Source organism: Cucurbita pepo, chromosome LG08, assembly GCF_002806865.2.
Source record: "Cucurbita pepo subsp. pepo cultivar mu-cu-16 chromosome LG08, ASM280686v2, whole genome shotgun sequence".
NCBI lineage: Eukaryota > Viridiplantae > Streptophyta > Magnoliopsida > Cucurbitales > Cucurbitaceae > Cucurbita > Cucurbita pepo.
The window spans coordinates 148,768-172,961 of record NC_036645.1 but is presented as its reverse complement, the minus strand read 5'-3'; the positions used below and the strand labels follow the sequence as shown (position 1 = coordinate 172,961).

At 36.8% G+C, this 24,194-nt stretch overlaps 4 protein-coding genes across 11 annotated transcripts in view; 2 read left to right on the top strand and 2 right to left on the bottom strand.

Annotated features, from left to right (window-relative positions):
• Positions 1-69: 69 nt before the first annotated feature.
• On the top strand, positions 70-1,189 carry LOC111801031 (NADPH-dependent aldehyde reductase-like protein, chloroplastic). The gene is made up of 2 exons (XM_023684996.1): positions 70-486; positions 679-1,189. Exons 1-2 carry the CDS (start codon positions 95-97, stop codon positions 1,085-1,087), a joined length of 801 nt encoding a protein of 266 aa, XP_023540764.1. The 5' UTR covers positions 70-94; the 3' UTR covers positions 1,088-1,189.
• On the bottom strand, positions 998-5,851 carry LOC111801028 (glucan endo-1,3-beta-glucosidase 8-like). Of its 2 annotated transcripts, XM_023684992.1 has the most exons (3): positions 5,055-5,851; positions 3,766-4,769; positions 998-1,090 (listed from the first exon to the last, which is right to left on the bottom strand). In XM_023684992.1, exons 1-3 carry the CDS (start codon positions 5,381-5,383, stop codon positions 1,068-1,070), a joined length of 1,356 nt encoding a protein of 451 aa, XP_023540760.1. In that variant the 5' UTR covers positions 5,384-5,851; the 3' UTR covers positions 998-1,067. The 2 variants fall into 2 exon arrangements, with proteins under 2 accessions (XP_023540760.1, XP_023540759.1); XM_023684991.1 differs by lacking the exon at positions 998-1,090 and having other exon boundaries at positions 3,455-4,769.
• Positions 1,805-3,147, top strand: LOC111801030 (GATA transcription factor 12-like). Its single transcript, XM_023684995.1, has 2 exons — positions 1,805-2,136; positions 2,217-3,147. Exons 1-2 carry the CDS (start codon positions 2,011-2,013, stop codon positions 2,958-2,960), a joined length of 870 nt encoding a protein of 289 aa, XP_023540763.1. The 5' UTR covers positions 1,805-2,010; the 3' UTR covers positions 2,961-3,147.
• Positions 5,852-7,208: 1,357 nt separating the features above from the next.
• Positions 7,209-24,194, bottom strand: part of LOC111801027 (CCR4-NOT transcription complex subunit 3-like) — a 17,938-nt gene continuing 952 nt past the window's right edge. Inside the window, exons 3-18 of one of the 7 annotated variants that reach the window (XR_002816070.1) lie at positions 22,515-22,652; positions 18,997-19,047; positions 18,194-18,283; positions 17,953-18,099; positions 15,818-15,928; positions 14,445-14,501; positions 12,934-13,668; positions 12,079-12,246; positions 10,475-10,637; positions 9,389-9,543; positions 8,484-8,762; positions 8,245-8,379; positions 7,992-8,173; positions 7,680-7,751; positions 7,490-7,589; positions 7,272-7,409 (exon numbers count right to left, since the gene is read on the bottom strand). Coding sequence is in view for 5 of the 7 variants with exons in the window: in XM_023684985.1 (XP_023540753.1) it covers positions 7,685-7,751; positions 7,992-8,173; positions 8,245-8,379; positions 8,484-8,762; positions 9,389-9,543; positions 10,475-10,637; positions 12,079-12,246; positions 12,934-13,668; positions 14,445-14,501; positions 15,818-15,928; positions 17,953-18,099; positions 18,194-18,283; positions 18,997-19,047; positions 22,515-22,652 (2,478 nt within the window). In the remaining 2 variants the exon portion in view is untranslated. The other 6 variants (XR_002816069.1, XM_023684986.1, XM_023684987.1 and 3 more) reach the window with 6 other exon arrangements.

The window sequence follows — 24,194 nt, the reverse complement described above, 5'->3', positions numbered from 1 at the left end:
CAGGATCAACAAGTTGGCTCTGTTTTGTTGTTGTCACGTTCTATTATAATATAGAGTCACTTGAATTTGTCAATCTCAACCTCCCGTGACTACAATGGCTTCAGAATCAGGCCCTGCTGTGGCTGCTCTGCCGCTGCAGGATCGAGTGGTCATTGTAACCGGTGCCTCTCGGGGCATCGGCCGAGCCATCGCCTTTCACCTCGCTGCTCTTGGCGCCCGTATTGTTGTCAATTATGTGTCATCCTCGGCCAAAGCTGACCGTGTTGCTGCTGAGATCAATTCATCCTCGGCCACCGGGAGTGGCCTACGAGCCATTGCTTGGCGGGCAGATGTGTCCGATCCAGAGCAAGTGAAGTCGCTGTTTGACACAGCCGAGCAGAGATTTGGCGCCCAAGTCCATATCATGGTTAATTGTGCTGGAATTTCTGATCCTACTTACCCTTATATCGCTGATACTTCACTGGAGATTTTTGACCAGATTTTCAGGTCCCTCTTCTACCTCTTTTATGAAATTTCATAGGAAAAATCTTTAAATCTCTTATTAATTCCATGGGAGGAGTTTTTAGTTAAATCACCACTAGACTCGAAGCTTTAGAAGATAAGTTGTAAACTTGGGGTAAGTTCTATAGGATTCAACAAGCAGTTATGCATATGAATCAGGGCGATTGTGTTTTTCAGTGTGAACACGAGGGGAAGTTTCCTGTGCTGCAGAGAAGCAGCAAACAGAGTGAAACGCGGCGGTGGGGGGCGGATAATACTGATATCATCAACCGCGGTGGCAGCAGCAACAGCGGGAATAGGGGCATACACAGCATCAAAGGCGGCGGTGGAGGCAATGACGAAGGTGGCAGCAAAGGAGATGAGAGGGAGCAAAATAACAGTGAACTGCATAGCGCCGGGGGCGACGGCGACGGAGATGTTGTACGGAGGAATGGATGAGGAAGCAGTGAAGAGAGTGATTGAAAAGTGTCCGCTGGGGAGGGTTGGGGAACCCAAAGATGTGGCCTCTTTTGTTGGGTTCTTGGCGTCCGATGAAGGCGAGTGGATCAACGGTCAAGTCATGCTCGTCAATGGCGGCATCGTCTAGCTTCTGAAAATGGCGAACCCATCATCAGTCGTCATTATATTATTCTAAAATTAGGCACCACCTACTATGCTCGTTGAACATTAAGAAACAAAATTGTTACTTTTTTTTTTTTTTTTTTTTTTTTTTTTTTTTTTTTTTTTTTTTTTTTTTTTTTTTTTTTTTTTTNTTTTTTAAATAAGGAGTATATGTCAATTTTTACCTACGTAACCATTTTGGCTTTGTTTCGTTGTTATTATTATTATTTTTATGTGGAAGTATATTTAATATAATCCATAAAATTGTCAATTACCAAGCCTGTGACACATATTATATCTTTTCCATCCGGTTCGTAACCCAGTATGTGGAAGTATATTCATCGCAATCTACCCCTTCGTAACCTAGTATCCTTGTTGACACACCGCCTAATGTCCACCCCCTTTAGGGCTCAGCCTTCTGGCTGGCACATGGTCTAGTGTCTGGCTCTAATACCATTTGTAATACTTCAAGCCTACCGCTAGTAGATATTATTCTCTTTGAGCTTTCATTTCCAGTATTCCTCTCGAAGTTTTAAAACGTAACTGTTAGAGAAATATTTAAACACCCTCGTAGAAGAAAAAAAAAAAAAGTTTAAAAAGTTACTAAAGAAGTTGCTCACACACCTTTTGTCAGAGGGACTTAAGAGTGAGTGCAAAGTATTGTTTTTAGTAAGAGGGAGAAGGAGGAGGGAGATGGGGACGTTGATTTGAATAATTCTGTTAGTTGCTAAAAGCAAGCCATCGTAATCTGCCGACACAAAAAATTAGAGTCCAAAACCAACTCATAAGCATCACAGCCATACAATATTACTGCTTCACTCATTCATACCTCATACAGTTCTCCAATTATTATTCAAATTTCCCTTCTCTCTCTCTCTCTCTCTCTCTCTCCCCTTTGCTGTTGCTACCATGGATTACCAGCCGAAAATGGTGTCGGTCAACAGCGAATACGAGCAAGACGACTGTTCTAAACTCAAGTCCGAGCTTTCTTCCACTCTCGACGACGACCTCTGTTCACTCCAGATGACGACAATGGTATGTCATTTTAAACTCCATTGCTTTGTTTTTTTTTTTTTTTTTTTTTTTTNACCATTGTTGAGCTTCATTGAATTCAGGAAGTTGATGTAAACTTGGAGTGGCTGTCAGCATTTGTGGAAGAATGCTTATCAGCCAAAGGAAGCAGCCTCCCCCTCCCACCCCCACAGCTATCCACACACCTCAACAATCCTCCACCACCACCAAATTCACTCTCTCACCCCACACCATCTTCTTCCGACTCGCCGTTCTCTCACTTTTCTGCAGTCCCCAGCAAGGCAAGAAGCAAGAGAAGACAGGCGCCCGCCAACACGAGTATTCGCCCTCTCATTGGTCAACACCACCTCGATCAACTGAACCTGCTGCCGAGCAAACAGTCCTTACAGTTGACCTCTTCCTCTGCAGACACTCTTTTGCTGCAACAGACATATTGGTTGGCCGACAGTGAGCTCCTATTGCCGCATAAGGCTCAAGGAGGAGGAGGAGAAGAAAGGGAGAAGAAGGTGGACATGGATCAGAGAGATACAACAGTGAAGAAGAGTTTGGGGCTGCAGCAGAAACAGGGTGCAGGGAGTGGGAGGAGATGCAGCCATTGTCAGGCACAGAGGACTCCACAGTGGAGGGGTGGACCATTGGGACCCAAGACATTATGTAATGCATGTGGAGTTAGATACAAGAAGTCAGGAAGGTTGGTGCCAGAGTATAGACCAGCCAACAGCCCTACTTTTGTGAGTTTCTTGCATTCCAATTCACACAAAAGAGTTATGGAGATGAGAATGATCAATGCATCTTCTTCTACTTCTACTGCCTTTTCCTCTTCTTAAAACCTACACTACCGGCCAACCATGCTGGAAGCTGCAACTATTTGGTTCTTCAATGTAAACCACAACTACCCTTTCCCCTTTCCCCTTTCCTTTCTACATTAGAGTGATGAACTCTCGAGTACAAAAAGACAAGCATCTTTCTATTTCTTAGAGGTTTTACCAGAGATGAATTTAGTTTTTAAGACCACCCGTGTATCAATTACTACTTGGACACTGTAATAGCCTAAGCCCACCGCTAGCAGATCTTGTTCTTTTGGGACTTTCCTTTCTGGGTTTCCCTTCAAAGTTTTAAAACGCGTTTGTTAGGGAGAGATTTTCACACTCTTGTAAAGAATGCTTTGTTCGTTCCTCTCTCCAACCAATGTGGGATCTCATAGTTTCATGGTATTCAATCAAAGATGGATTCATTTAGTTGGTAGAAAATGGTTACATCCATTACTCCCTCTTTTCATATGCTCTATTCCATCAAGTTTAAATGTAGAACAGATAAAGGATTCAACAAAAAATCTCAGTCATGACTGTATGCATAGAACCAGAGTAGTGATTGAATAGAATCAATCAATTCATAGAGAACTTAAAAATGAGGTAAAAAAAGAAAAAAGAAAAAAAACCTACGAACCATAAGAAAAAAAAAAATGAAGTAAAGAAGTAACAAAATGGGGCATCCATCAGAGTATCCACAGAAGAAATTATAGCAACAATGCAGTGAATAACAAGGCCATAGATGCTAATAAACTAACAAAAGAAGCAGCAAAGGACGGGGTCGAGGAGGAGGAAGCTATCTGGACGATGAAATTGCAAGTACCTTGCGAAAGATTCTGTGAGGTTATTGTGGCTAAGCCCTGAAAATTACAGGCCAGTTCATCTTGATCTTGCACCTGGAAATACATGTTAAATGCATAAGAAGCATTCCCATTAGCGTCCAAATTATTGCAAGAAGATCCATATCCAAGAGAAGTGCAATCTGAAAAAGTGCACGCATAATTTATGTTATCAGCAAGTTTACTGAGATCCTTTGCATTTGGATTGAACATACACCACTTCTGAGGAAGATACTGCACATCCTGTGCTCCCACAAGTAGTTTGTTTTGGCCCTGACCAGAAAGATCTATTGCAAACTTTGGCTGACCGTCGTACCCGAAAATACCCCAATGTCTCTCGAAGTTTCCTGGAGCAATACTCTTCCCATTTTCATCCAGAAAACTGAACAAGTATACTTCAATGAATCCAGGCCTTAAAGGGGTGCCCTTATTGCCTGCAAGCCTTGGTAGAAGGCCATTGTAGAATCTATAAGCATTGGCAGCGTTGGCGTTCTTGTCACCATCGGTTGGCCATCCGACCTCGCCAACTAGAATCGGCATGTCGCCAAATCCAACAGCTTTCAGAGACGAAACCAAGGTATCGAAGTTTGCATCAAAAACATTGTGGTACTGAATCCCAGTGCCAGCATCAAGTAAAGGATTACTTGCACCATCAAAGAAGGCATAGTCGAAAGGGAAGTCGGCGTTGCCATAAAGACTAAGGAAAGGGTAAATGTTTACAGTAAAAGGTGCATTGTTTTTGCTTAGAAACTGGACAATTTCAGTCATGAGTCCATTAATATCACTACGAAACCTACCAGCTGAGGGATACGAGCTATTACTCGGGGAGTTGTAGACATCAGCATTTAAAGGCACCGTTGCCTTGATGGACTCTCCAAGACCTGCTGCATTGAGTGCATTTTGAATGTTCTGAAGGGCTGGAAGGGTAACATTCAAGAATGATCCATTGTAGGATGACAGAAATGGTTCATTGCCAACAGCAACGTATCTGAACAAGAACAGCATAGCAAAAAAGTTTTAAATCTTCTGCTCATAACCCCAAGACAAAATCATCAATCTCAGATTGGTAATGAATAAATAAGTCCAAACCATCCCCCATGATTGCAAAGTTAACCAACTACATGCAAACAGGATTATGAAGGTGGGATGAGATTTGGAAAATCCAAAGAGAAAACAGATCAGGAATCGGTTCAAAAATAAATCAGAAGAATGGGAACGAACACAATAAATTTTGGGTTATAGAGAGAGAGAGAGAGAGAGGGAAATGAATTACTTGATGGTAACTCCTCCATCAAAGTTGTAACGGGTGACGTTCCTCTGCACCCATTTCTGGGCTCGCTTGTAGTCTCCCATGGCGGAGAGTTGATCATTGGGAATAGCAACCATGACCTCGATACCAGTCCCAGCCAGAGCTCCCATGGTGGACTGATCTGCATCAAAAAGCTTCACTTTCTGAATCCCATTATCCTTCAACATCCGCACAATGGTCTTGGGTGGCAATTTATGATTGGTCATGGTTCCCCAGTTAACCCCAAGACCTTCCACACAGCAACCCAAAACCCCAATCAAAAGAACCCACTTCAGAAACCCTAATCTTCCCATTGTCCTCCTACCCCTCACACGCCAATCCCAGATGAACTTCAAAAGGAGAGCAAACGAAAGTATAGATTATGGAAATGGGTTGAAAAAAGAAAAACCAAGCTTATCCCTTTGCAGTAATTTGTTGTTGATGGGGGCTTGGTAGAACCGAAGATCCAGGGAAATACAGAGCAAAGAGAGAGAAATGTAGAGAGAAACAGAAGAGAAGCCCAGAAATGTAATGTGGGTTTTGAAAGACGTGAAGCAGAGGAAGTGGAGAGTGGGAAGGAGGAGGAGGAGGCAAATTCAAAGATGTGGGCGAGAGTATAAGGCAAATGGGGCCAACCCCCAACGGTTAGAATTGAGAGAGGAAGAATCGAAATTGAAAACCAAATAGCGTTGGAAAGCAAGTGGTGAACCAATGGGTCTGCAACGCCTCTCTCTCTCTTCCTCAGTAACCACCAATGCCTCTGCAACGCCTCTCTCTCTCTCTCCCTCTCTCTCTCTCTCTCCCTCTCTCTCTCTCTCTCCCTCTTCCTCTACCGGTTACTGTATTTGGGGTTTCATTTACGTTACACCCAAAACTAAAATACACATTTCATTTTCCTTCTTATAACAAACATGCTTCCTAACTACGCATTTCCTTTTAAATTTATTACCTTTTATTCATTTCATTTCATAATGCCCCACTCTACATTAATCACTTTTGCTACATATTTTCACCCAATTTTGTCTACTTCATCCAACCCAAGAAATATTTAAAAAATTTCATTTATCTCCTTATCTTTTAAGCTCTCATGTTAAATAAAATTTTATTTTATTGTTGTTGGCACGTAAATGACAGATAGATATCTTTGTCCCAAGTTTGACAATAACAAAATTTAAACCTAAAACCACACGTTAATATTATTATTTTATTATAGCACAAAGTATTATATCAAGAAAAAAATAATAAATAAAAGGAAAGAAGTGAATAAATGTGATTGGGGAGGAAGAAAAGAAAAGGAAAAAAAAGGAAAGGAACCCCACTTTTTTTGTATTTTACTTTAAAACACAAACCAGCCCTAAGATTTTGAAGAAAATGGGTGACGTGGCACCAATAAGGGAACGACCATTCAAAACCTCAGGGGCGTAATCGTCATTTCACATGCGCCTATATATGGTGGTCGGTCGCCGACATAAATTCTAAGAGAATGTATTTATACATTATATAATTTTCTGATGGATTTCATTTCAATATAAAATCGCACGTGAGAGAGAGAGAGGGGAAGAAGTATATATAAATAAAACTTTGATCAAAAGCTAAAATATTCAAATCCTCACTTCTCACGTGACATTTTATGTGATGCTCACATTAGTTGGAAAGGAGAATAAACCACTATTTATAAGGGCGTAGAAACTTTAGCCTAGCCAACGAGTTTTAAAGACTCGAGGGGAAGCCCGAAAGGAAAAGCCCAGAACAATATTTGCTAGTGATGGACCTAGATCGTTACATTCTAACCCAGAACAATATTTGCTAGCGGTAGCCCAAAACAATAAAGATCCATTTCAGTTCGACGTTAATTTATCCTATTCAAAGTTATAAGAGAAACGAAAAATCTAAGCTTAAACCATGGGGGACCGAGTTTGTAATTTAACGTAAACATACCAGAAAGTAAAACTCCTCCATGCTTTCCCATCCTTGCACCAAAAGTTGAGGTATATCTGTGAAAAGGGTGAAGGCCCCATGTATTCACATGATAGACACATGTTTCTTAACACTCACTGCTGCTTTTACTCGTGAACATTCATGACTGGAAGCATGGATCTTCAAAAACAAATTCATTCAAAATGATTCAGATAAGTTGCCAAGGTGGAGATTTTAACTCATTTTCTCCTGGACTTTGCAAAGGTCAGTTATGAGAAAAATACATAATACAAGGGAACGCATGCTAACATCTTATCTTTATAACTCAACATGTATCATGTCTCCTTTACAATTAAAAAGGGAATGGGAAGTAAAAAGACTAAATCAACCCTTAACTCACTGCAACCTTGCCTGATATGGAACCTGAAAATGACAAATAAAGATGATAGAACAGACCCCTTCATGCTATCAAAAGTTTATCTCAACAAGAAATGAGACTTCACCAAAGATTATAATGTGCAGACTTCGGTTCTTTTCACCCATTGCCCAGTATATTTAATACAACAAGTTGGCAAGCTACGGATACATTTTTATCTCTAGTTTCTGTAAAACAGGAAAAGAGTTAGAACTTCAAAAGGATGGCGGAAATTTTGAAACCTGGGAAAGCTTAGAATCACTTGATCACTGCCATACATCCTCTATATGTTGAGTTCATCTTCAAGGTAGTTATACTCAAAAGTGAACTCTGTTTTAATCCTTTGGCACCTACAGTACAAACACAATTCAAATATAGTTAACATAGTAGCATATAATTTGAGGTGTGTAGATGTATAGAGTATGTTAAGGTTGTTTAATATATATTGTGTTTTGCGATCTAAAAGATTTTCCAAGATCCTCAACAACAAATTATTTCTTCAGATCATCCAAGATCCAGTTTACAAAAAGGCAACAAGAGATGAGGTAGCAAACAGAAAAATTGACGAGAAGATTAGCAAGTAAACATACCATCCATGTTGTAGATCATCGTTATTAAAATGGAAATCGAAGTACACATAAGTTCCCTGCTCATATTCATCTGTAGCAACTTTCGGCTCTTCATGTCTTTGGAACCATGTCTGATATTTTCTGTGATATCTCCAAGATTGCTTCTTTAATTCTCTAGCAGCCAAATATTGTTGATAGGTGTTCTGCAGTTCAGCACATGATTAGACTGGATGTCAAAGAAATACAGCATTACATAAAAAGATAAAAGTAATACCGGTTGATAGTAAAATGCAAAGAACAATGTGTCAGTGCCATAGGTCTCAAGACCTAACCGGTCCCATAAAGCAGGATTGTTTATAATAGGTGCCTGCACTTGAGGATAGCTCGGAGGAGTAACTGCAGGGTGCCTCTGTAGATGAAATAATTTCAGACAAAAAAAATAATTAAAAAAAAAGTATATATATATATATATATAAAATACAGTCATAGGACAAAGAGATTTTGTATCTGAACTGGAGTGTAGCTCCTCGGACGCTCCGAGTCTTTTGGCTGAGGTAGCTTGTAGAATGCAGCCTCAAGCATTTGCAAATTATGGAATTGATCATGCATTCCGCTAGTAGTCAACGAGGATCCACCGAGGTTATCACCAATGGCACCCAAGTCAGAAACACTTCTTCGGCCAATGACACCAAGACTTTTAGAAGGTTGACCATGCTGTAAAGGTTGACCTGGAGAAAGGTCATCCTCTCTCGACACTGAAGCAGTCTCAGTCAATGAAACAGGTACGCCAACCTACAACAAATAATAAAGTACAGTTTTGGTTATCAAGCAATAAAGTACAGTTTTTCTAAAAACAAATAATTTAATTAAAAAAAAAACTCTTCTCGTATGCTTGTGACACTGACACTCTTTCTGTTGTTTTCATCCCAAGGCGACTAAGAGATTTGTCACCTTAGAATGCACCACACGCTTTGAAAATACCGACTTCCTATAGCTGTCGGGGTCCCCTTTCTTCCCTTGATATATTCCAATAATCTAATAAACTGCCATGCTTCTTAAACAAAAATGGAATTTGTGGGCATATCATTGTATCATGGCAAGAAATTTTTTTAAAAAAAAATTATTCTCTTCCTTTTCTTAAATAACTCAGTAGTACTCCCGGCATCCTTTCCCGTCCAATGAGAAATGTTTTAGAACACTTTATTCAGCGCAAGTTAATTAAATGTCCAACAAAGCTATTTCACTATTTTCATTTGCATCATTAGAAGCTCTAAGCAACGTCAGGACTAAAGATGTAGGCTCTTTAACAAACAAGGCTCATGCTGTTTACGCAATAACATATTCAACAACCTGTTTGACAAGGAAAGATTAGTGTACTGAAGCAACTATGATTACAATAGACAAGAAATAAAACATACTGGAGTATCAACTGGATATGCGCCTTTTAAATCATCGTCGCTCATCAGATTCTTTCCAAGGACAGAACCAGCAGCAGAATCAGTAGTAGTATCTTCAGGTAAACTCTGTTGCTGCTGTGGCTGCTGCTGCTCTTCAACTTTTACAGGGGCAACATCTGCATTACACAAGAATAAATTGTCAGTCTTGTTTATGTAATTCTATGAGAGAACGTAAACATTTTAGTTACCAGTATCTCATTTGTTGAATCGTAAAGGAGACCCATGCATTTCTTACCAAAAAAAATCAAAAAAAAAAAAAAAAACAAAACACCTTCAGAAGAAATGTTCTATGCACTCGACAAATATTTTGGCAAGAGTGCTTCTTAGTGACAATCTGAATTCTTAATTTGATTTCAAAAGGAATTTTAGTATGAACAAGGACCATTAGGAAAATTGAAGTTATTGGACTAGGAAAAGTTTAAGGTTCCAAATGGCAACAAACAGAAGAACTTAAAGAGGATATTTTGGTTTATGAGTTTGCGTATCCAACGTAATAAAGAATAGAAAAGGAAGGACATAAAGTTCTGAAAAGAACTTACGAGATTACAATGCATCCAAGTTAGCAGAATTAACATTCCAACTTTTCATACATTTAAGATGAATTGTAAGAAGAGTTTCAATTTTAAAGCTCAAGGAACTACCATGTCCTGAAAAGTATCATTAAGAAACTTCAGTTTCCTGAAAATTTCTTTTATTCCTATTCAGCCACAACCTTATGTCATCTAGTTTAATGTAAGAATGTGTGAATATGAATATGAGCTAAAGTGTCTATTGATTTAGTGAGCATTGACATATGTTTACAAGAAAGAAATTCTAGATTTCTCAAGGCTCCATGTTTTTGCCCTTCATGTAATTAATCTGTGTAGGAGGGTCAAATAAAAATATGCATTTATATGTGATGTCCTATTCCAAGATAATTACATTGGGACACCATAAATGAAATTGTGCCCACTCCTCACCCATGACGAAATTGAATATGAAGGACAACCCATAGGGATAGAGAAACATTAACACATTGGTATATGAAGACAAGAATCCAGACCGTACCAGATTCTTTTGCCCCACTTGTCATTAATGCCTGCTGATTAGACTGCTGGAAGGAACTTGGCTGCTGCTGTAATGAACCAGATGTAACAACATTAACTCCTGGTGCTTGAACTCCAATTCCCAGACCAGCTTGAGAACTAACAGATGAATTTTGGGAGTTGAACTGCAAATACAGAAAACCAAATCATTGGTACTATTTAACAATGCCGAACTATGGATAGATTGAACATAGTGATCACCAAGCAGAAATATTCACAAAAAAACCTGTACATAAAAAAAAAGGTCCCCTTTGTATTATGGTGTAATGCACAGGCCAACTTCAATTTTTCAATGACACACTGGATTTGAATCTTTACCCGGTAGAGGATAAATGTCTTAACTATTTGAGCTAAGCTCAAGTTGGCAAATGTAGAGGACAATGGAACTTCCACCCATCTCCACACTGGTATAATGTTGTCTACCTTGGGCATAATTTAGAAAGTATGGATACTTAAGTTTGGTTGGCGTGTTTGTTTCTGACATGTGTAGAACACTCAGACACTCTTAACACTTGTTGGACACATAACAAACACTTAATAACACAATAGATATATGTTAAAAAGTACTAGTTGTACAAAGTCAATATAGGTCCAACATTTGTTAGACATGTATCGAACACTTGTTAAATATGCTAAATAGACTATTATAGGACAAAACAATAAATGTATAAAATTTTGAAAGTGCAATTAAGAGTTTGTTAACCATTAGGTTTTTGGGAGCCTTTAGAGTTTGGAAGTTAGATGTATTGTTTTCATCTTTGATTTTGTGAATTTACTTGTAGTCAACACCTACCTCAGCCGCTGCCAGTGTCTGCCACTATTGATTTATCAAACCCCAGAATTCAACAGCCAAAGCAACCATGTATTCTCCATGCGCCGGTGCCCTCTATCCCACACACCGGCGCATGAGAGCTATGTTCCACCTTTTGTCACCCTGGTTTGTCTCATGTTTAGTTTTGCGGTTGTTCTGTGTGGTTGGGTTCAATAATACCTACTTCACATTCTTGCAGTTCAGGCCTGGTTTTTTGTTTCTCTTAAGGTTTGTCTACTGATTGTTTGTGTAACTAACGGTTGAAATGAAACTTGTGATAGCATTTAAGATAGTTCCCCCTTCGTCAAAGATTGTGAAGCATAAGTTAAATGGCTCCAATTATTATAATTATTATGATTATAATGAATGGAGTAACACGATTCGATTTTATCAACAAGGCACTAAGATTGATGATTATATTGATTAGGATACGCCAAAGGATAACACAAAGAAGGCTTGGGTTTGTGATGATGCTATATTGTATATCCAAATCAAGAATTCACTTGAGGGTGAGTTAGATGGCTTGGTAAATCATTGTGATATTATGAAGGAAAAATTCGTGTTCTTAGAATTTTTATACTCGTGAAAAGAGCAAGTCAATACTCAATAGAATGTATGAAGTTTGTACTCTATTCTTATTCAACATATCATTACCCCCACCCAAATAAAAGGAATAAAAGGCACAAAGCAGCTGTAGTGAAGAAAAAGGCTATAAATTACGAATAAAGAAGGCTAAAAATTATGAATAAGAAAACCTGCTGTAGAAGTGAACTTTGCTGTTGCGAAGAAAATTGTTTGTTGTTCCCTCCACCAAGATTCATGCTAAGAAGTGTACTATGACCCTGTTGCTGAACTTGCTGGAGACGCTGCAAGAACTTCTCTCTCTGATCAGGCGCTATTTCAGCTCTTCCACGGAACTGCCCCTGAAGAAGAAATGGTTAACTACATAAGAAAGAAAAGCTATAAATTATCTTGGGAAAAGGGCAGTAATAAAACAGATTAAACCTAAAGGTACTTGAGCAGATTATTCTAATGCAAGTATTTTGCCTCGAAGAAAACGGGATATAAAGAAATGATTAAATCATCTGGAATTAACCACATCAGGAAACATTTTATAGATTTTCTTGGGAATAGGCCAGTAATCATGAAGATGCTCGAGCTAGTATTTCGCATCGAAGAAAGTGGGATATAAGATATGATTAAGTCATCAGGAATTAAACCATTTACCGCTAAATTCATACGAATAGTTTATAAAGGAAACAACCAAGGTTTAGAACAAACTTGAAACAATCACCTAAGCTCAAATTACCTTATCCTATCTTATCTTTTCTTTTCTTTTCCTATTTTATTATTAGGAGTATGGGAGTGAGGATTTGAACCTTTGATCTCAAGGAAAGAAGTAAGAACAGCAGCTACAATTATTTTTATCAAATTTTTACTAAAACATATAACTAAGTAATACTTCATCCTCAATAGATCAATTCATTATCAACCCAACAAATGATTTGAATATATCTTAAAATTTTCCATTAATCATCAGTAAATAGATAATCCTCATTAATAAGAATCCACTAGCTCAGTTTTGAATGAACTAGTAGCAAGTATCATACTCCTTCATTCGGATTTTGAAAAGAACTTCCTGGCCTCCACTGCATGCTAGGAACCACTGGAGAGAAAACTCGACTTCCTATAGCCGCTGCATCACTAACATTGCTAGGATCAACTGAGCTCGTTCCATCACTAGGTTTAGCTGCTGTAGGCAAAACCATTCTATTACTTAAAGGAGAAACCATAGACTGCACCAAGCCACTGTTACCAGCCCGTTCTTCAGATCCCAAAATGTTTCTCTTTGTGACTTCAGAGGCAGAAGAAACGTTACCAAGAGTTATAGTGCTAGGAACCACAATACCAGAAGTATGGGTGGAACTAGAGGCTGGTTGATTAGCAGTGACACCTCTTCCCATGCCACCCCTTACAAGTCCAGTATCCGCAAATGATGGAGACAATTTACGGCCTGGGAAGCTAGAAATTTCTTCATCCTTTGCAGAAGTGGGCATATTTACCGGAGATGAATTAGGAGCACCCGTAGCCTCCACAGCACGAACAGAACTTGAACCTGGAAGAATGGCTGATGTAGCAGACAAGCCAGACCCATGCACTGCACCATTCAAGGAAGTGGAGGCTGCATGGTTCCCGGTAGGTGTTGTAGCAGCAGAAGAACCAAGGACACTATTCTTAGGAGGTGGGGTCTTCAAAAGAGTATCAGTGTTACCATCTGGCAAAGTTGAATCATCAACCTGATCCTGAGTGACAGTATTTGGTTGATGATTAGGAGCAACAGTAACCTGGAAAATTAGCATACATTACTAACGTACTGTAGCAACTACATAGTAACAATTAGGACAAACAAGGGACTAAAATGTGTTAGTATTCATTTTTTATCCCAAGGTACAGTAGAAAAGGCAGTTATTGCATTTGATTCCAACTCAAACAGCTTGTATCTCGTTAATTTACATGCAAATCCTAAAAGGTTCTCTCTACAAGACAATCAAAGATCTAAATTCAAGATACAGATCTATGAAAATTTTCCAAGACTTCGACCAAAGTAGAACTTTATCAATAACACATCTCCTAAAACTAAAGCAAATTGAATAAGAACATTAATTAGCCTCGCAATATATTAGCAATAATTTGAATTGAGAACCCAATTCAATATCAAAAAGTAAGACCTCATTGACATGATAACAAATAAAAAGGAATACAATGGACATTACAAAAAACTAATCCCATCATGCCTTACAGAATTCTACAGTTAACCACGCTCATATTTTCTGATCATACAAAGGAAAAAAGCATGTCATTGAACTGCCAAAAAGAACAAGAATACAAATTACAGGATTATAATAGAATTCCATAATTCCGTCCTTGTCCAGATGCCCTAAAATTGTTTCAAGGATCATGCATCAAATAAAGCAGAATGTTCATCATGAAGAAATCTAAAGTAGAAAAAGTTGATTAAAATGAAGTCTGCAGGTTCATCTAAATCCTTTATAATATCAATTGGAAAAAGAAAAAAAAAAGTAAATGTCTCTGCTATATAAATATTAATAGAAGGACGTACAGGCACTTGAGTTCCCGTTGTTGCCAAAGTAGTCTTCAAGCTGAGAGCTGTTGTACCCTGCCAAAAGACAACATATCAATTTAGATACTAAATTTTCAACTTATTTTTATCAAAAACAAAATAATTTAATAGGCTCCTCAGGCTGATGTCTTGAGATCAAATTCTTTTCTATATGCCTTCTTTGGATCATACAAGAACCTTGCATCTCCAAAAGAAGTGGCCTATGTGATAGTATATGTGAATATAGACGCTTATTGGCCTTTGTCCAAAACTCGTGAACAATTTTCTTCAATTAAATCAGGATCCATAGTATTAACCTTGATGAGTCAATGAGAAGAAATGAGGAGCTCTCTTCTTCGAGTATAGGATAAGGGATAAGTTTCAATGTAACAACTTTTAACTTCTTTTAACACTGAGATTTAATGGAAGCCTTAAGAGAGGACTCTGTAATCTCGATTGGGCTGCTTGGGGAGGATTGAACAACATTGAGCAACAGAAGCATCAATAATAGGCTCGTTAATTTAGGGCAGACAGTTCACAAGGAGTTTTATTATTGAAGACAACCATTTCCCTAAGAACTTGCTCTATTATAGCAGACTACTGATAACCATGCAGACTAGTCCCATTAAAAGCACCGAACCCTATGTCAAAGGATACTGTCTCCCCTCTCTGGTAATAAGGCTGGTGTTTGATAAATTTCTACCATCAATCATTTTAAAAGCTCCTAAATCTTCCATGCCTTGGTGTAAATGATATAAATCCAAGAAATTTGGTATATTCAAAGTGCCAACCGAGGGATGATCGAAACTTGGACAATCAAATGGCCCCAAAACCCTCCCTAAATTTCTTGTAAAAAAAACAAGTTTACTGGACATTGCAATAGTTCAACCAAGGAACATTCACACCAATGTACGAGAGTGAAAGAAAGAGAAATCTTATGTTTGTTGTTCATTCCTTCCACAAAAGACCCATCCGTTGATACACCAACTCTTACTACCATTACATCAAAGAAGACGAAACAATCAAACTGAGATAAAACAAAGACTAGACAAATTAGGAGGATGAAGACCACTGAGACCCACAAGGGATTTTTTACGAAGTAGCATATATAAGGGATAAAGACCAAGCCGTAATACATAACCTCTCATCAAATATTCAAACTAACATATATAAGGGAAAGACTATCCATGGGTTAAAGGTGTCTTCATAGGTGACATGAAGGCTCTGCAATTCCAACACCCCCCAATTTAAAATTAAATAAAATAAAACAAAATAGGAATAAATAAATAAACTTACCATTCAAGTTAACAGCAAAACATGTATTATTATGTTTGGTCAACTTGATATGGAGCAGAGGGAGGAAAAATCCATACCTTCACAAGGCTAGGAGGGCAAATTGTACCCAGATCTTCAAGGGATTCCACCTTATCGAGTGGCAATGAGCTGTAAAGATCATCCACATCACTGAATTCATCAAAATCCTCCTATATAGACAGTTTTTGAGATGTCAATGGCTAATGTGAGTTTGATATTTTCATGAACTGAAATATAGTCATATGAACGCAATCAATTGGAATGAAGGCATAAAAGTATCCAGTTTCAATGGTGCTGATAGTCAAATGAACAATATCAGTCCAGATAAAAACATATAAAAGTGTATTTGCAAATGTATCAATCTATATCTATGAATAGTTCTAAATTATTACATGATACTTCTACATGGGTATCATTTCTAATCCCTTCTATAATTAAGATTTTTTTTAATATTTGTAAATGTTAAGACCAGCTTACACACACCACAAGTAAATTTCAATCAGTTTAATAAGGCAACAACCTAACCTTACAACATTTGGTTATTTTAAAAAAAAACTTATTAACATCTTAGATAGGTAGTCAACATAAGACTATAAGATTTGCATTTATTATTAAAGTAATAAAATTCAAAATCCTAGATGTCCAAGCAGAATATAAAAAAACATTATAAACAATCGAGCATCCATTGAGAAATATAAAAGATTATACAAGAGCATACAAAAAAGATAGTCCAAGATATATAGAAAGAGACTCCAATTGAAAAGAACAAAGGCTAACTGATAATAACAGAAGACCAATTGCAAGTACTTTTTTTTCTCTTCCTTTTTTTTTTTAATAAGCCAAATAAATTATAATACTGATATGATTAACACTATTGGCATAGTCCTTTGTTTCTGGTAGGAAACAAGAAAATATATTGTTGGTTAGGCTCGGTTTTGGAACACCCGTATCATAACCTATTAATAAGCTCATGAAAACCTCTTTTAGATAGCAGTCTCATCTTTTATCTCTCAATACTAACACCAGCTTTATATTTTATGGTGAACACTTATACATCCCGCAAGTTTCTTATCTTCAAGCAACTCTGCTATTCTTAAAGAATTATTTTGCTTTAGAGCATTCATCATATCCTCCATATCTGCTGGTTTTCAATGCGAATCATTTAGAGCTTCATGCATATTCCCTGAAACAAATAAATTCTTTATCCTAGATGTGAAAGCTTTAGGACTATTTGAATTTTTTTTAAATAAATGGTGGTTTGTGATAGGATATTTTGTACATCTTTCAATACGTTTTTCTAATGGTTATGGGATCATCAACATCAGACATGATTGGTTCAATATTTTGAATAGTTGAGGAGTAGGATCAAAAGATGGGTTACCAAACTTTTCAATTTCATTATTTGGTCTCAAATAGGCTCGGAGAAGGATCAACTATTTGGTTTTGGTTCCTTTGATTGGATTTTCTTCTAGTATAGAACTTCAACTCAAGAACTTGATTGGTAGAACTATTCAGCAATATTTCTCCCTCTAATTAATAAATTTCTATACTTGGCATCGAAGGACGAGTACCTTGCAATGGACTAGTAAGAGCTCGAAAATGATTAGTAAAATCAGCAGAAATATGACTAGGATGAGGAACAAAAACATCTAAAAAGTTATCTTCCAAGTAGGTGACCACCATAGGGCTTAAATCCACCAAAAAGTCGCGTACTTTTTTACTTTTTTGCACATATCTTAATGTCCATGAAACCAACTCATGTGGGTTTGAACTTAAAATAATAATAATAATAATAATAATAACAACAGAAAGTCAATAATAGCACCCCAATTGCAAACCAACAAGAGAGGATTTAGTATTATCCTACAGAATATTTGGCTCAAGATAGGAGACTATATAAATTCTGAGAAGTCTAGAGGCTTGAATGCAGCTCATTCCATTGCCTCCCCAAGTGGTTCCTCATCTTTAGAGTTTTGTAATGATGCTTTATTTTTAATTATCATTAATAAGAGCAAAATCTCTTGTAATTGGCTTTCATTTTTGTTTGCTTCATTGTCTGGGTCGTTCTTTTACACAAGCCCCCTTTACCCCTTCATCATCTTAATTATTGTTGCTTTCTTATCAAAAGGAATGAGAGTACAATGCAGGCATACAACACAATTCGATTGCAAAAAGAGATGGAAGGAGTAATAACCTGATTCCTTTCCACATAGTCTTCTAAAAACTCCCTGACATCGTTGACATCCTCATGACTCAATTCATCATTATCAAGCAGTCTCAAGATTAGTTCCAGCTTCATTATATGAGCCTTGTGCCGAGTAATAGAAGTTTCCAGATGAATCTGTAACGACAAAATGGACAGATAACTATAAACCCAAAGTTCTAGGAAAGAACAACATATCAGTTTAGAAAATGCAGAGCATAATACCACTTACCAATCTAGGTGGCCTTGATTTTCCCTTCTTCACAGATAGACCCTCCATCTCAGCTTCAAAATTATCAATCTGAGATTCCAACTCACTAACCTGACCAGGATAAAAACATCGAGTGCCTGTTAAGCAATTGGACAGAGTTTTTCTTTCTCCTACCAAGGATAAACAACAAAAGAAAAGTTTTGCATAAGGTTCTAGACTTTCTAACTTCCTACCATGTATACTAAATTTACCCAAATAACTGGTAGGAAACTCCCACATTCATACAAAACATTCTCCCCCGTAATAAACTATCTTATTACTTCCACATACACCTCTTCTAGGGTGGGAAAGGTCCAATGAATTGAAGCTGATAAGTTGGAACTGAAGAAAGAGAGACTATAGTGGTCAAAAGACTAGTCACGTAAAACAGATATATTAAGGAAGATGCCAAAACAAAGTGAGTTGAACTCAGATTAGGGCTAAGATTTTGATTAGATGTGTGGGTTTAATGTACCTTTTTAGTGAACAATTTTTTTTTTAAAATACAAAACAAACATTTCATTATCAATGGGAGTACAAAGGAACGGAGACAAGATTTCCCCACCACACAAAGGGATAAAAAAAACATTTCCTAGTCAGGCTAAATTTGCATCAAGCCATAATTACATAAGTTTTGATTTCTTATCAAAAAAATATATTTTTCCAGAAATCTGGAAACTCAACCATTGCAACAAAGAACAGCATGCTGATTCTTGAAGAAAATGCATTGTTCTCCAATATAGAAGTAGAGTCTACGGAGGTTCTGTACAAGGGGACTTTCATACCAAATTGTTCAACCAATCTCGTGTCTCTGATTTAGCTTTCTCCTTTGGGTCCTATATTTGAAAACCAAAGAGAAGCTTCATTAGAACCAACAATAAAAATAATAAACAACTTTCACGTGTAGGCAGAGCTACTATTTACAAGTTATTTGTAAATGAACTGATAAAACAACTAGAATTTTTTTCCGAGCCCGTTAAAAGAAAGTTGGTTGAAAAACAAGAGGACCAATTTCCATTGCTGACAGAGATAGGAAGTCCAAAACCAATAAGGTTATAGATAAAATAACAAATATATAGCCCATAACATAGAAAACTGCGAATATGTCTGAAAATGACACTGGGGATAGAAGCTGAAAAGAGGAAACTAAACCCAAAACCAAGAAGCCGACAGACCAAATTTAAAAAATGTATAGCTAAAATATAATAATTACAACACTGATGGGTGTTTTTTTAGCAAGAAACAAAATTTTCATTTATTGTATAAAGAAAAAATATTCAAGATACAAACTCCTAGAAAGAGAAGAAAAAAAAAAACAAAAAGAAAACAAAGAAATCTAAGAAGATTGAATAAAAGCAATCAAATTAATACAAATATTACAAATTAGAAAGTGGGAACCAATGAGAGGCCTTAAACTAGCAATATCATAATGCTCTAACCAAGGCTTACTCTTATCCTGAAAAATATGTAGATAACCATAACCTTCTAAAAATAGACTTTATGGCATCGATCCGGACCTTGAGATGATAAGATCGGCCCATAAAGAAACTGAAGTAAGTTGCTCCTTAAATCCTTTGAGAAAACCCAATAAAGATTTGAACATATTAAATAAATAAATAACCAACGCTCCATTGTATTTCAACAATGAAGGAAGACGTGATCCTGCCTTCATTATCTGCAAAACATAAAACACACAGAGAGGCCTGCAAGGCTGAAGATGGAAGCTCTTTTGGGAGCAAATCAATCGTATTGAGATGGCCATTGAACATGATCCATGCCAAGACACTAACTTTTCAAAGGAGGATGAGATATTTGATGCTTCGTCAAAGATCTTACAGGAAATAATCCAGAGGGGTCGATTTTCCAACAAATTTGATCTTCTTTAGCCTGTAATCTCACTGAACTCAAAGAAGACAGCAGTAATCAATATTCACAATTCAATTTCCTTCAAACTTCATCTAGTTTCCAGCTTCCACGAAAAAAGAGCAGAACCCAATTGCCATTAACCGAACTAAGAAGGTAAGAAACCACCTTCAACAAATTTGTATAAGATAATTTTAAAGAATATTACCCAAGCCAATCATCATGCTGAAAGAAAAATCTTTACCCATTGCCAGCCTTGAAAAGGGAGAAATTTTCCACCAATCTCAATTGCTTATAAATATTATTCCAAGGGCATCTAAGTCAACCATTAATCTTGCAGATTGAATGCCAATCAAAGAAATCAGTCCCATAAATACTAGCCGCCACCTTTCTCCATAAAGCAGAATGTTCATGACAGAATCTCTGCTCCCATTTTGCTAGAATTGCAATATTTTTCTAACTCAGACCTCCAGTGTCAAGCCCACCATCATCCATCAATTGAGAAACTATATTCCAGTGAGTCAAACGATTAAACTTGTCACCAGCATTGCCTTCCCAAAAGAATTTACTCAGCCTTTTCTAATTGAGAACATACATTGGAAGGAAATTGGAAAAATTTTAAATCACATATAGGAATGTTGGAAGGAACCGAGTTGCATAATGCCAAACCTCCACCACAAGAAAGCTGGAATTTTTTCCATTTAACCAATTTCTTTGAAACCTTTTCAACAATAGGAGACCAAAATTCTGAACATATCAGATTACCACCCCCCAGCATTCTCGAATAAGAAACTGGTAATGACTCCAATTTAACATAAGTCTTGCTGGCATATAATCAAGTGTAGAAAGATCGATACTAATACCACAAACCATTGATTTGTCCCAATTAACTTTCCAGTTTGAAAGCCATTCAAATGCTCCAATTGTATCAATCAAGAATTCAACAAACCATCATAATATTTACAAAACAACAAAGTATCATCAGGTATCAGCAAATCGCAGGTAAGAAATATCAACTCAATCATTGCCCACAAAACCTTAAAAGATCCTTTCGGTAAATATGATCTAACATGCTACTCATCACACCACCAACCAATAGGAAAATAAAGTGTAAGAGTGAATCACCTTAACGTAAACCTCCTTGAAGCTTGGATTCTTTTCCTAGGTCTTTTCATTAATGAAAATAGAAAATTTGGCATCAAGAACACATCCCCTTATTCTTTAATGAAAATAAAGATAACACCCGTTAAAAAGAAACCTTTGTTAGGGGGACATAACCTCATTCTGGAATATTGCAACTGGGTCACTGATAGACTTTGGAAGGCCCCTTAGACAGAACACATTTTTATATTAGCCTATTTTTATTTGCAATTGTATTTCTGCATTTCCTGTCCACTCCCGTTGAAATTTTGGCTCTTTATACCAAGCAAAGAAGAAATTACTAGTTTGATCCTAAACAAAAACCCAAAATAGTTCAGAAAATGCATATGAGACTGTTTCAGTTTTGAGTTGCACGCAAGTGTATCCATGAATTTTCTTGAAAAAATAATGGACAGGAACCTTACAGTGGGATCACCTGACAAAGAACAACCATCTTTTGGATAGCAAAAACAGTAGATAGACATTTGTTTTGAACAATAAACAGAACTTTTCATTAATGATTGTGTAACGCCTCATGCCCAAGATTTGGAATTTGGATTCGACACCTCATTATATCAACATTCCCATGCATTCCCTATGACATGATCACGCTACCTACTTGTCACTTTGAAAAGTGAAGACTACTATCCCCACAAACCAATACGAGTCCTTTCAATATGTTTTATCCTCACTCCCATGCTTCAATTTCCAAGAGGTCACCCCACATAAGATTGCTCCAAACAAAGCACGCTTTACTTGGAGTTTTTATGATTGAGCTACTGAAAAGAAAAGTAAATAGGTAGTAACTTCAATTCTTTTGAGTTTTTCTCAAGCATCCTATCCTCAGAATCACTCTCATTCAACTGTGATCTCAGTTCATTCATGTATCTCTCCTTTACTCGGGTGTCACAGATTTAAAAGCTAAGGAATACAAAAATTCAATGATATATATATATAAAAACCATGGAAAGCTGATCATTGCCCCTAAAAAACTCATATGAAAACCCAAATAATACAAATATCATTAAGAAAATAGCCAACAGAAACTTAAGATAAAAAACACCAACGAGAAGCTTAGATCTTGATGAATCCAAAATGATCCAGCCAATCAGGAACATATCTTCAAAAAAAAAAAATCCTATTTTTTTCAAACCAAATCTCCAGAAGATAATTGCAAACAATTAATGGGACAAGCACCCGGACATATATAAGCATGGAGGAAATTTTTTTATAAACATGTTTAGCAAGCTGTCAATTGATTTAAGCTCAAAGAGAAATTGAATAGAGCTTAAGGACATACAGTTTTAGGCTGTTGACCCAAACCTTCTTTCGAGAAGGCTTTGGTTTTCGTCTCCTTTTCACAAATCTTAAATCTTTCCATTTCACGCTCAATAAGTTTACGAGCATCCAACAAAGCCTGCTCATAAGAGGCACTGACCTGTGTCAACAAATATCAAAATAGAAATAATTAGTCCCCATCATCAAGAATTATATTAAAAATGTAAATTTCATAATAAACCATATTGTATATCTCTCTTGGCTCACAAAAATAAATCAAATAAATTGCTGCAACACGTATAATCTAATTTTTTACATGTGGAATAAAAACACAGATATTATTAATTATAGATCAGAATACTTAAGCAAGACAAGGTATTAGAATAAGACACATAGATAAATTGGGTATGACTTTTCACAAATCTTAGAAGTAGGAAGGTTGGTTCTTAACATTTCAGAAAGTGAGGCTCTCAAGGAAAGTGAGGAATACTTCAGATCATAAACTAATTTTCTTGAAGACTAGCTCTCTTGGGGGGTCCAAAGCTCACTCAAGTTGAAACTGTTAGCCGCAGCACTAGTTCTTTATGATTTTCTATGGAGAAAAAGGTGACGGGTGGCCAGATTTTGCGTTGGATCATTAGCTAAAGCAGCAAAGGAGTACATTCATAGTTAACATTTCAGATAATTCTGGCCAAAAATTGGGTCAGGATAATATGCAACGACTTCTGGACAGCTAAGGTCAATATTCTAGGATCTCTTTCTTCAACCAACCAACCAAACTCTAGGTCTACTGCTATTAATAAAACCCTGACAAAAAAAAAAAAAAAAAAAAAAAAAAAAAAAAAAAAAAAAAAAAAAAAAAAAAAAAAAAAAAANTAAAAGATTGACCAAAGCCATATGGAAGACCAACATGGTGTCTGGATAGTCTCAACATGGTGGATAGAGTCCAAGGTAGGATCCTCCATTCGTTCCATCTCAGATAAGCTATGTTCAAAAGGTACACACTCCCAAGGTTTATCCAGAAATTCAGAGCGTATGGACATTTCATAAATAAGTGGCTTTATGATTCGTTGTCTTTCTTGCATAATAGGAACCCATTTGAAAATAGAGTCATGTAAGGCGTTCTTTTTTTCATAGATTTTCACTTGTACTAATGACTTTATGCACTATTTCCCAAAAAGAAAAACTTCACCTTTTTAGAATAATTTCTTTCCCATATTGTCTTTGTTAGTATGAGATTTATTGCTTCCACTGATTCTTCTATGTCAGTCATCAAAGCGATAACTTCTGGATTTCTCTCTAAAACGAAAACAGACTCCTATTCTCATTACTACTATTGTTTTTTTAAGATAAAAATCCAAGCTTAATGGAGAGAAATGGACAATTGTACAAGGACATACAAAAATGAAAATAATAAGCCTACAAAAGGAGTCGCCTACCAGAAAGGAGTCCAATCCAAAAGAATACAACCAAATCGATTATAACAAAAAATTCAATATGGAACCACCTCCTCCAAAAATCTCTCCACCCCTCTAAAAATCCTACTATTCCTCTACAGCCACACTCCCTGCCCAAACGAACTTTGATTCTCAATTATAAAATGTTGGTGCGAGTGAAAGGTTCAGGTCAGGTTTACTAAGAACTGACTGTATTAACAAACAAAAAAAAAAAAGAAAAAAAAAAAAAAAAAAAAAAAAAAAAA

Excerpts from the sequence above, each read along its gene's own strand:
- LOC111801031 (XM_023684996.1), top strand. The coding sequence starts at position 95 with ATGGCTTCAGAATCAGGCCCTGCTGTGGCTGCTCTGCCGCTGCAGGAT. Across the intron at positions 487-678 it reads ATTTTTGACCAGATTTTCAG|TGTGAACACGAGGGGAAGTT; the intron begins GTCCCTCTTCTA and ends TGTGTTTTTCAG.
- LOC111801028 (XM_023684991.1), bottom strand. The coding sequence starts at position 5,383 with ATGGGAAGATTAGGGTTTCTGAAGTGGGTTCTTTTGATTGGGGTTTTG. Across the intron at positions 4,770-5,054 it reads GATGGAGGAGTTACCATCAA|ATACGTTGCTGTTGGCAATG; the intron begins GTAATTCATTTC and ends GTTCTTGTTCAG.
- LOC111801030 (XM_023684995.1), top strand. The coding sequence starts at position 2,011 with ATGGATTACCAGCCGAAAATGGTGTCGGTCAACAGCGAATACGAGCAA. Across the intron at positions 2,137-2,216 it reads CACTCCAGATGACGACAATG|GAAGTTGATGTAAACTTGGA; the intron begins GTATGTCATTTT and ends CATTGAATTCAG.